Source organism: Heteronotia binoei, unplaced genomic scaffold (assembly GCF_032191835.1).
Source record: "Heteronotia binoei isolate CCM8104 ecotype False Entrance Well unplaced genomic scaffold, APGP_CSIRO_Hbin_v1 ptg000122l, whole genome shotgun sequence".
NCBI classification, from domain to species: Eukaryota; Metazoa; Chordata; class Lepidosauria; order Squamata; family Gekkonidae; genus Heteronotia; species Heteronotia binoei.
Window position 1 is genome coordinate 259677 of NW_026799994.1, and position 12579 is coordinate 272255.

At 40.6% G+C, this 12579-nt stretch overlaps 1 protein-coding gene across 3 annotated transcripts in view; it reads left to right on the top strand.

The window, feature by feature from the left end:
* LOC132590524 (stAR-related lipid transfer protein 13-like) overlaps positions 1-10392 on the top strand; it is a 207256-nt gene extending 196864 nt beyond the window's left edge. For all 3 annotated transcript variants that reach the window (XM_060263434.1, XM_060263435.1, XM_060263436.1), the window contains exons 10-14: positions 374-488; positions 1432-1653; positions 1996-2213; positions 5096-5272; positions 8367-10392. In XM_060263434.1, the coding sequence (XP_060119417.1) occupies positions 374-488; positions 1432-1653; positions 1996-2213; positions 5096-5272; positions 8367-8484 (850 nt within the window). In that variant the 3' untranslated portion in view covers positions 8485-10392. The remainder of the gene's footprint in view (positions 1-373; positions 489-1431; positions 1654-1995; positions 2214-5095; positions 5273-8366) is intronic.
* The last annotated feature ends 2187 nt before the right edge of the window (positions 10393-12579 follow it).

The following is a 12579-nucleotide window of genomic DNA, read 5'->3' on the forward strand; positions in this document are numbered from 1 at the left end:
TCAAATAGGAAAGAGATTCATTAAAATATCAATAGTACCACTGCACATCATAATTGATCTAGGAATGTTGTAGTATGGCGGGAGGATTTGAAATGTAATTCACTGAAGACATGTAGCTTTTCTGCCATCTTACTTCATGGAAGCTATGATGTATGCCCTTCAACCCTTTTACTGCTTTTTTATAATTTTGCATTGAGAAGGTACACATTTCTCCTTAGCAATAAAAAGGGGTCTTTCTTCTCTATGATGTGATGAAGTTGAGTATAAAGAACTGTCTGTGGTGTGGTACAGTTATAAATCTCACTTCTACTTTCATCTGAAAAAAAAAGACTCTGTTCCTTTATCTTACTTGAGATGCTGAATTCATTCGCAGAGTAATACAGAAAAAATATGCAACCGGGAAGCCAGATCAGAAAGATCTCAGTGAAAACCTGGCAGCAACTCAGGGACTTGCTCATATGATAACAGAATGTGATAAACTTTTTGAGGTGAGTGAAAGATTCAGAGAGCATTATTCATGAAGGCAGTATCCATAAGGGAGCACATTTTGATGTAGTTAACCTGTATAGTTTTTCCTTACTTTGGTCATGAAATAAGTAGTTTTTGGGTTTTTAAGTATTTATCCAGGTGTTCCAGAAGAAGTTTGTCATTTCCTCCAACCCTTTCTACAGCATTGTTTTGTTGTCTTTTTTTTATTATAATAAAACATTTAAATTTGCAATGTAAACATGAAAAATCTACAATTCTAAATACAAAAAATTATAGCTATTTTCCGTAGTACTTTCCATTCCTCTCAGTAGTCTATTTTATATGTTAGTGAAAGTGCCAAAATGTGGAGTCAGTTAAAATAACCTTTTTTATAACTGTCCAAAACAACTGAAGTACATTTTACAAAGAGCAAAAAAGCATTAAAATTTGTCAGTTTCATTAATTAAATTAGAAAGTCAAAAACTGTGTTTATTGCATTGTTCTACAAAGCTCTGAGTGGGGGTATTTGGTTTTCTCCTCCTCATCTTATATTCAGAACAACCCTGCAGTGCCAGCTTAACAAAATGTATTGAAGTCTTTGGGTTTAGAAGGGTGTAATCCACTGCTACTGAATTTCATGGTGGGCAAAGATTTGAAGTTGAACTCATAGCTCCATTCCTCATGCTAATCGTATCAGGTCTTTGTAGGTCTATAATGCCAAAAGCTGTCAAAGGAAAAAAACAAAACCTCTATAAAAACATAACAGAAAGGTGTTCAGCAAGGGGAGGGTATTTGGAATTTTATCTTATTTGGTTTTACTCTGTAACTTTTTTTATCTGTAAGTCCCATTGAGCCATGACGAAAGGCAGGGCACAAACATTTTTAAAACAGACAAACTTCTGTGGGAGGCAGTCTTGTTCAAAACCCTTAATTTGCCCCTGTCACCACTATTCTCTGGAGCAGATCCCACATGACATGGTAGCCCAGTCTCGGAATTCATATGTAGATGCTGAAGTGCGTTCTCCAACTCTGGAGGAACTGGGGAAGCAAATGGATGAAGAAGGTGGAAATTATCAGGCCTATCTTGAAAGTGTTGTTCAGAACCTCTGTAAAGAAGCCAAGGAGAAATTCAAAGGATGGGTCACCTGTTCCAGCATAGAAAATACAGACCTCTCCTACAAAAAGGTAATTTACCATATTCAAACAGCATCTATTGATGTCTGCATTACCACTGGTTTACTGCATTAAAGGTGCTTTAACTTCTGTTTTCATGGAGATTTCTTGGCCTGCATTCGAAGGGATCTTATTTCAGCACAGCCTTTTGTGGGCTCCTTAAAAGCTGCTTATGAAGCTCAGGGGAATTTCCAGAGTTGCATCTGATATATCAGGAGATGTTTTGGCCAGATAGTTAGCACAGGCTGTTATGTGCCTGCAGAAATGCTTTAGGTGCATTTCTTTGGATCATGGGCTGTTCTACACATAACAAAATTTCCTTTTCTCTTCCCTCTCTCCCATCCCTTAATTAAGGTTGGAGATGGAAATCCACTAAGGCTGTGGAAAGCATCTGTGGAAGTTGAGGCTCCTCCCTCTGTTGTACTCAACCGAGTGCTAAGAGAGCGCCATTTGTGGGATGAGGATTTCTTGCAATGGAAGGTCATTGAAACCTTGGACAAGCAGACTGAAATCTACCAATATGTTTTGAATAGTATGGCTCCCCATCCTGCCAGAGACTTCTTAGTCTTGAGGTAAATAGCCGCAGAAGCAAAAAAGAATAGGTAGCTACTTCATTGTTTAACCATATTAACATTTACACATTGGCACTTCATATTTAGTATGTCTGCTATCACACATACTAAATAATGCACTCCCCAACTGGATTTTACTGTGTGAACTGGCAAAATCCAGTTGGAAAGTGCATTATGTGTGATCACGGCCTATGTGCCCTATCTTTTGGCTTCATTTAGCTCATTTTCCCTCAAAATCACTTAAGGATTAAAGGAATGCTTACATAAAATCATAAATGTGGTTCATTTGGTCAGATCAGATATATGTCAGAGGCTGTTGTTTATCCAGCTAGGTATAACATAAATGCAGCATTTTGTGTTCTAGTTTTTCTCTCCCTCTCAAGAGTATGGCTGGTCTTCCAGGTGGCTGAGATTTAAATAACTAGTTTCTACTGTTTGGTGGGTCAGGATGCCAGATCTTTCCCCACAATACAAAACCCAGCTCCACCAGGCCCAGTGTAGCCATAGATAGACTCCATAAAGAACCATCTAACCAGGCAGCGGATCAGTGACATCTGGCCATTCAACAGCAAGACATTATCACCCCAACCATGGTTTAATCAAACTATGGTTAGTATGGGTGAATGTGGGCTACTAACTGTGGTTAGTTAGGTTCCATCAGACCAAGACTGGAAAGGTTATTTCATGTGATGCATGAATACAGACATGCTAGCTGAATACCTGGCGTGTTCCCTAGTGACACCTTCATTAGCTGAGACAAAACAGGATTTTTATTTTTGTCTGTGAGTTTAAACATTGTTTTCGTAAAACACAATTAAAATAAATCATGTTTTTAATGATTGAGCTGAACTTATGTGGCAAAAGCTCTAATACCACTGTAACTTGCTGAAAATCTGCAGTTACAGTGAATAATCCAAATAAAAGGGTTCATCAGTAACTTGATAATCGTATAAATAAAATGGCAATAGGGAAAGCCATCCTCAAAATGAAAAGTTCTATTCCAATTTTTTCTAACTTCAGCCATTGTCCAGTGCACTGGAGAAATTGAATAAACCCAGCTGCAAGAAGCACAATGACAGCTCAATACACTTTTCACCTTTTAAATTCTCTTTAAATGGCAATATGAATACATGTGTGGATATTTATATGTTCACCCATCTTCTCTTTCAAAAACCACCTACAGTGGGATGGGCTATAAATGTGGAAAATAATAAAATCACAATAACACAATTTAAGCACGTTGTGGGTTGGTCCACCAAGCTCCCTAATACAGGCCTTACGCTGCGAACTAGGGGCCTAGAACCATTTGAGTCTTGCCTTTGGCTCACACCCCAAAGCCCATACCTTTGGGCACTCCCAGGCTGAATACCTGTAAGCAGAGGAGAAACAAACTGAGCCCAGAGGGTATTCAGCTGCTGCTAGCAAGATTAATGGGATAAGTATTATATTTGTTCTTTGTGTTTCATAGGACTGACATTTTAATCTTATTTTTAAAATCATAACCATTGGCTGTTATGTTTAAAAATGCTTTTAAGTACATAAAATTACTACACCTTAGAGGAGGAAGAGGATTTGATATGGGAATGGCATTTTTAGAGTCAGGCCTGGGGCTGTTGGAGAGTCTTGGTGCATCTTAAGCCTGTCTGTTACTCATTGCTTTTCTAAATCATTGGCATTTCTTCTTCCAATTGACTGATTTATAAACTAATTCAACACTATTACAAAAGAAGTTGCTTTCCTCATTACATCAGATCCTCCCTTCTCTCTCTCTCTCTCTCTCTCTCTCTCACTCACACACACACAGTAGCATTATATATAAGCAGTACTTTCATCTGGCAGATTCTACTAGCAGATAAGAAAAACTTGGATAGGAAAACTAAAAAGATGCTGACCCTGAGACCTGCAACCTTTTGTATTCTGCTGCTTGACTCTACCTTCACTCCAAACTATTCTTTTTAAAAAATGTTCCAAGGAATCTTTCAAAGATTCCCCTGAAGGAATTTTCTATCCCATTTCTTGATTCATCATAAAAAACTGTCAGATTTTGATCTAGCTTTAAAAATTAAACCCAGAGAAATCCTTGTTTGTACTATGTGTAGGATGGAACCTGATAATCAGTATAATGCAGTACACAACTACCATATAGCTCATATTTGACGATCAATTTTACTAGGTAAAATTTTCATCATACGATGTTCGAGTTCATGGGTTCTAACTGAATCATTTTATTTTCTGTCCATTGTATCTTCCTAACTACGTGAGTCCCTATTTAAATGAGATGCTGTATGAATTTGGCTGCATCTGGGGTCCTGCTTAAAGAGTACTGCTCCCAGTGCAGAGATGCCATGCATGCTCAGTCAGAATGCCTGATGCCATGTGTGCTTAGTTAGAATGGTAGATAGCAACAGCTTTTTCAGGCGTTGTTGCCAATGCCACATTTAAACTCCAGGGATTTTTTTTAAAAGCATCATTTGCTCCAATTCCTCTGTGCGTCACAACCCAATAAGGGGTTTTCAAGGCAAGTGAGAAGTAGAGGTGGTTTGTCATTGTCTTCCTCTGCAGAGTCTTCCTTGATGGTCTCCCTTCCAAGTACCAACCCTGCTTCGCTTCCGAGATGTGACAAGACTGGGCTATACCATGTTGCTTTCTCTCCCCCCTCCCTCACTCTAGTCCTCATTAGTTCTGTGAACCTCTTTGACCACTGCTCCTTCTTTACAGTACTCAGTTGGACACACTCATATAACTCTTCTAGTGCATGAGTCCATAGTTTGCACTGAGTTAGAAGCAAGTACACTAGTAGAATAGATACCAGATGATATGCCTTTTTAAATGTTGTTCTTTTCTTCTGAGTAACATTTCATTTTAACACTCATTTTTAACAGGACATGGAGAACAGACATGCCCAAGGGGATGTGCGTGTTAGTGACTGTCTCCGTGGAACATGAAGAAACCCTTCTGATGGGAGGTGTGCGGGCAGTTATTATAGATTCTCAGTATTTAATAGAGCCTTGTGGCTCTGGGAAATCTCGCCTGACACATATCTGCAGGGTTGACCTCAAGTAAGTACTGCAGGTTCCAGAATCCAAGCCAGGAGAGTTCCTGTATGAAGCCAATATTTCTGGGCATTGCCTTTAATTGGGAAAGCACATTTACTGCTAATATGAAAGGTTACATCTGTTGGTTTAACATTAAGACATAACTCAAAAAGAGATTTTACACACCTGATAAGACCCTGCTGTGGCATATTTTTTTCTCAGTTATAAAATCATCCCTGGATGTTTCCTGTGGTTCTGTGCACCTCCCAAATACTTGGTGGTTACAGCTTCATTCTGATTACTTGGGTTCAGGAGATCATCTGCATACAGATTGAGTGGGTAGTCAACTGGTTCACAACATTTCCTCCTGGGCACACCCAGGAGACTACATGGCTGGAAAGTACTCCTTCAGGTTTCATATCCTTTAAAACAACCATAGGAAGTTTTTCCCAGTAATAAAATTCATAGTTGCTGTTTTGTAACATAAAAGAAACCTTTTGACCACATTTAGTCTGAAGTTCAACAGTGGTGTTGCAATAAACTCTTAGGTTACTATAAAAATTTCAGCTGAGCAACACTATCCTATTGACAAACATTACTCTGACTACAAAGAGCAGCTCACAGTGGACCCTACTTTAGCAAGAACTAAAGGGGAGGGACGGTGGCTCAGTGGCAGAGCAGCTGCTTGGGAAGCATGAAGGTCCCAGGTTCAATCCCCGGCATCTCCAAAAAAGGGTCCAGGCAAATAGGTGTGAAAAACCTCAGCTTGAGATCCTGGAGAGCTGCTGCCAGTCTGAGAAGACAATACTGACTTTGATGGACCAAGGGTCTGATACAGTAGAAGGCAGCTTCATATGTTCATAAGAACTGAAATATTAAAATGTGATTTGTACAAATGTCATCCCTTAATAGTGCCATCTGCTTTCCAGTCTTATCAGCTCAAATACATTGCCTCAAAGAGATGACCTAACTATACAGCAGTACTTAAAAATGTTCACTCACATGCTGTACTTTCTAGGAGAATCTAGTTGCTAACTGTAAAGTATTATAACCTGTAAACTTGGGCACACTTTTTGGGATTAAGTCCAATTTAGTGTATGGGAATTTTCTTGCAAGTAACATATAAAGGGTAGGGGCCGGGCTGAGTATGGAAATTGTAAACACAAGAAGATTCAAGATGGAAATTGGAACTCTGCAGTGAGAAATATAGCTGTTGTCCGTTTGTAAAGTTAAACAGCAGGTGTCCTTTAGGTAATAGGTGGATGATATATTCAACGTGTACGTAATCCATAATTCCATTTCCAAATATATCCCTCACCACTGCTATTATTTAGGCAGATCTGGTAATGTCTGGATGTAAGACTGTGTGAGACCCAAATCCCACTATCTACATTATCTATAATAAAAGCCCTTTTATCTCAGCAAAACCAAGCAGCCTGATTGGTTGGGACTGGTACCTCAACCTTCAGCCCGTCAAATCATTGATCAACTGCACTTGTGTCACATTGGTTGACTTTGCTCTCCCCCACCCACTGCTGGCCCCAGGACAGACAAGGACTGGCCCTCTGCAGAACTGTTAGGCAGTGGCTGCTGCTAGACAACTAACCTTGGTTCTCTCAGGAAAAAGCAACCAAGCTTGGTTCTCTCAGTAAAAGGCAGTGGGGGAGGCCCTTTCAAGTCCTATTTTGGCTTTTGAGGGAGAACTCATTGGTTGGCTCTGCTCCTCTCCCGCCCAGGTAGCTGTTGTTAGCCACCCAAGCTGCTGCTGTCAGTCAAAGGCAACCAACCTTCGTTCTGGCAGCTTATAGCTCTCCCTACTCTCCCATTGGCTAAGCTGCCTGTTGCTTTGCGTAAGAGAGAAAGAAAGTCTTCACCTCAACTGGCTGAGGGATGGAGGAGAAGGGAAAGAGCCATAGAGAAAGCCTTCACACAACTGGCTGAGGGAGGGAGAAGGGAAGGTTTTCTCTCAGTTGGCTGAGGACTCCATTGATTGGCTCTCCTCCCTATCCTTCTTTGGAAGTGTAACAGACAGAGATAGGGGGGGAAATGGTGTCCTGTAGCATCAGGCCAGATTCAGAGAGACAGATAGGGATGGAAAGCAAGAGACAGAGACAGATTTAAGTCCTGTGCTTAAGACCAAAAGCATTATCAGAGAAAGAGGGTTGGTCTGAAATGTATCAGTAAAGGCCTCTGAGACAGAACTCATTGGGGCAGTCCTGACTAGGAATGCCAGTTCTAGGTTGATGGAAAATTCTTGCAGATTTTGTGGTGGAGTTTGAGGGCTTCATACTGGGGTTTGCCAGACCTAGGTTTTTGTTGTGGAAGCTGACTGGGTGATTTTGGACCACTCACAGACTTTCAGTTTAACCTGTTTCACAGGGTTGCTGTTCAGATCAAAGGAGGGAGAAGGGAATTATGTAGGCTGCTTTGGTTCCCCCCACTGTAGAGACTGTCCTTCCCCTATGTGGAGGCTGCAGGGAGGTGATGCAAAGCTGAAATCAGAGGGTCAGATAAAGGGAAGGAGATAGGGTTGCCAACTCAAGGTTAGGAAATTTCTGAAGATTTAAAGGATGGAGCCTGGAGAGGGTGGGGTTTGAGGAGGGGTGGGACCTCAGACAAGTACAATGCCATACACTGCACCTCCCCCCCCCCCCACAAAGCAGCCAGTTCCTCCTGGGGGACCACTGTTGCCAATCTCCAGGTGAGGGCTAGAAATCATTCAGAATTACAACTGCTCTCCAGATGGCAGAGATCAGCTTCCCTTGAATTGGGGGGGGGGGAGTGAATGTCTTCACTTGGGTGGGTGGGAAGACAGCAAGGGGGGCACTTGCCCAGAGCCACTTTCTAGGGCCCATTGCATTTTTCTCTTCAGTGGGCCTTATTCCTAGTAGTCCATATTTCCTTCCAATGCATGAGGAAATGTTAGTTTCAATCAATGGAAGTTTCAGAATTCTATATTCTAATAGTTATAACAGCAGGTGTCTGCACTGTGGGGTTTCTTTAATGCTGACAAAAATGCATGACAGCATGTCCTCTATTTCTTTTAGTTAGCATCTATGACATACTATTTGGATAGAAGAGGGAATACAATAACTTTTTTCTCTTTACTTCCCTTTAGAGGTCATTCACTGGAGTGGTGCAATAAAGTCTTTGGGCACCTGTGTGCAGCAGAAGTTGCCAATATCAGAAATTCATTTCAACCTCTAATTGCTGAGGGACCAGAAACAAAAATCTGAGTGATGGGGATATTCTCTGCATGCATTAAAGCTGTGGTAGGATTTCAGCCTACATTTGTGCAATAGCTAAGCAATGATTGCTTGGGAAATGCTGCCCTTGTCCGGAAAAAGTCACCCACTTACCTCCGTGACCCTCATCTGTTTTCCTTTGCTGAAGAGCACTTTGCCAAGAATTTCTTCATACTTTAAAAGTACATCATTGCCCTCATGTCTGTATTGCATAATTCTAATATTTAAAAGCTTCTAAGAAGCTTATTTTAAAACTGTAAATAAGAGATTTAAAAGTGTACATACTTTTGCTATGTATAATATCTGATCTGTGTATACTGTATATAGAAATATGTATATACGTTTTGTATATAAGCTGTTGCTGTCTAGGGAAAACTTCCAGTGTCTGTTTGAAACTATTTTTCACATTGTTAGAATCAGAACCTCCCAGCTGTTGTAAAATGGCCCTTCTGTTCTAAAAACAATAACTGGGACACTAACCTTTTCTTCTGTTGCTGCTGCTGCCCTGTCCTCTGTTGCAGACATGGGGCTTCACTGCAGAGCACATTTCAAAAGCTTATGTAAGACCAGCATCTTGTCAATGAGTCTACTCCTGGAGCTCCGCACTGCAGCACTGCAACAGAGGACAGCACAGTGAAAATAGAAGAATTATTTGACTAGCAAAGACTGAAGCACTTGAGCTGTCCCCATGTTTGAAAGAGATGACAAGGAAGTGCATGGAGGCAGGCATACAGAGGTGAGAAGGGGTTGTAAAAGAGGATTGAGAACCATATGGCTAAAAACAATGAGCAACAGAAAGCAAACCTAGCCAGGTATTATTCAATGTTATTATTTGGCTAGCTGTCATTGTTCAGCAGAAAGGTGGCAGCTACAGCCCCCAGAAATCATTTTTGTTGCTTTGAATAATGGAATAGACAAGTTAACAGATCAACTGAGAAGCCTGGTATTTGCAATATTCAGACTATTTCCTAAACTAACGGGCTAACTTTTAGGTTTGCTGTGCTTAAAGAAAAGTGCTTTGAATGTAAGTCAATAGTTGAGTCTGTGTATCATCACAAAATGCAATACTACACAGTTATCACCAAACAGTTGCTTAGAACTGGAAGGATGGCTCTTTGATCCATTAATCCCCAAACGGTTCCCCTTGACATCCATAGGACTGCCCCAGAGCAAATAATGAATAGCTTATGGTCTGTAGTTGAAAAACCCCATCCTATACGCCAGCACATAACATTTTAGGTCCTGACCCAAAGACACTTAAGTCTCAATTAAATTAATGGGACTTCAGTTAAGACTCACAACTGATTTTAATGGAACTCAGTGTATTTTGCTTCCTTTGGGACAAGGTCTTAGTGCGGGTTTTACCAACAGCTATTCCAGTGACACAAAACATGATGTTATATTAGCTTTATAGCAACATTACACATAACGAGCCTATATACTGGCTTAAATTGGACTACTAATCTTATATTATACAGCAGTTATAAATAAATAATTTTTCCTACCAATATCAAGCACATTAGGAACAACAGTAAGCAGTCTTTTGTTGTCAAATAGTAAGACCCAAAATCTCTAAGTATTTGTTTTAGAGTTTGCCTACGTAAACCAAGCTAATAGCCCTGTTAGAAATCAAGGTAAGCCATGTTTCTGCACACAGAATCTCCTCAAAAGTAATTAAATGTCTTAATAGGCTTTTTATTCTGAACTTTTCAAAATAAGCTTTTTAATGAATTTCATAAATTGAAGAGGTCTATTAAAAGGTAATCATTGGGAAGCAAATATATTCTTAAGAGTTTTCATATTCTACTTTATATTGACCTTAGACCTTGACGCCAAATATTTGACTTGGGAACCATTCCTCTTCAATAGGACTGAGGGCCAAACAATACATTATGTGAGCAATCTGGAGCACTTAAAAAAGAAGCTGTGGTAAGCCTCCCCCCCCCCCCCTCAAAAAAAAGAAAACCCCTCAAGATTCAGAGTTTGTCTATAATTATAAAGCTGCAGAAATGAACTCTGACTTGCTTAGGATTGTTTTCATCTTTCACTTTGTGTGTTCCGTGGTTGAATCCTAGCATTGACAAGAACAAGCTTCAGTGAGTCCTGGCACAAATTGAGCCTTCCCTTTCCATGGACCTAATCTTGACATAGAAATATGTCCATGATGAATGAATACATGCATAAACTGGTTGTTCAGTTGTTTTACCATAATCCCATACCATCTCTAATTGTGGAACAATGAATGATAAACCATACTTAACATTCAGACCATGGTGAAAACAGATCCAGGTTTTTTGGTGAATCGGTCCTTGATCTGTTTAACACCTACAAGAAGTTTGGAAACTAGGTAGATCAGACCTAAATGTATGTGGTACAGATTTTTCTCCTGTTCTTTACCCAACAGCCACTTCAATTGTATGTTTACACCAATTCTGCAGCAAAACAGGACTGGAGGACTAGTGGTCAGATCTGAAAGGCTAGTCCTGAACAGCTGGAACCATGCCAGTTAGCATAGATCTTGCCTCACTAACCTGTTACAGTTCTTTGAGGGGGTGAACAAACATGTGGACAAAGGAGACCCCATAGATGTTGTTTACCTTGACTTCCAGAAAGCTTTTGATAAAGTTCCTCATCAAAGGCTCCTTAGAAAGCTTGAGAGTCATGGAGTAAAAGGACAGGTCCTCTTGTGGATCAAAAACTGGCTGAGTAATAGGAAGCAGAGAGTGAGTATAAATGGGCAGTCTTCGCAGTGGAGGACGGTAAGCAGTGGGGTGCCGCAGGGTTCGGTACTGGGTCCCATGCTCTTTAACTTGTTCATAAATAATTTAGAGTAGAGAGTGAGCAGTGAAGTGGCCAAGTTTGCGGATGACACTAAATTGTTCAGGGTGGTGAGAACCAGAGAGGATTGTGAGGAACTCCAAAGGGATCCGTTGAGGCTGGGTGAGTGGGCGTCAATGTGGCAGATGCGGTTCAAAGTGGCCAAGTGCAAAGTAATGCACATTGGGGCCAAGAATCCCAGCTACAAATACAAGTTGATGGGGTGTGAACTGGCAGAGACTGACCAAGAGAGAGATCTTGGGGTCGTGGTAGATAACTCACTGAAAATGTCAAGACAGTGTGCGTTTGCAATAAAAAAGGCCAACGCCATGCTGGGAATTATTAGGAAGGGAATTGAAAACAAATCAGCCAGTATCATAATGCCCCTGTATAAATCGACGGTGCGGTCTCATTTGGAGTACTGTGTGCAGTTCTGGTCGCCGCACCTCAAAAAGGATATTTTTTTTGTGAGAAAAGTTTTTATTTTAAAAGGTAACACATACAGAAAAGAAAAAAGAAAGGATAATACACATGAACACATATACACAGAAACATGCATACCAAACAAAACACAAAAAATACACTACCACAAAACCCAGTCATACATACTGGGAGAAGGAGAGGTTTGATTAGTCTATAAACAAAGAATCATAGTTACACCAATCCAAAACCTTTACTTTTGACCCATTTATAAACAGGGTCCCAGTCCTCTTGACATTTTTGTACATTGCCATTTCTTAATCTTGTGGACATTAAATCAGATTCCGCAGCATCAAAAAGGATATTATAGCATTGGAGAAAGTCCAGAGAAGGGCAACTAGAATGATTAAAGGGCTGGAGCACTTTCCCTATAAAGAAAGGTTGAAACACTTGGGACTCTTTAGCTTGGAGAAATGTCGACTGCGGGGTGACATGGTAGATGTTTACAAGATAATGCATGGGATGGAGAAAGTAGAGAAAGAGGTACTTTTCTCCCTTTCTCACAATACAAGAACTCATGGGCATTCAATGAAATTGCTGAGCAGACAGGTTAAAACGGATAAAAGGAAGTACTTCTTCACCCAAAGGGTGATTAACATGTGGAATTCACTGCCACAGGAGGTGGTGGCGGCCACAAGTATAGCCACCTTCAAGAGGGGTTTAGATAAAAATATGGAGCACAGGTCCATCAGTGGCTATTAGCCACAGTGTGTGTGTATATATAAAAATTTTTGCCACTGTGTGACACAGAGTGTTGGACTTGATGGGCCGTTGGCCTGATCCAACATG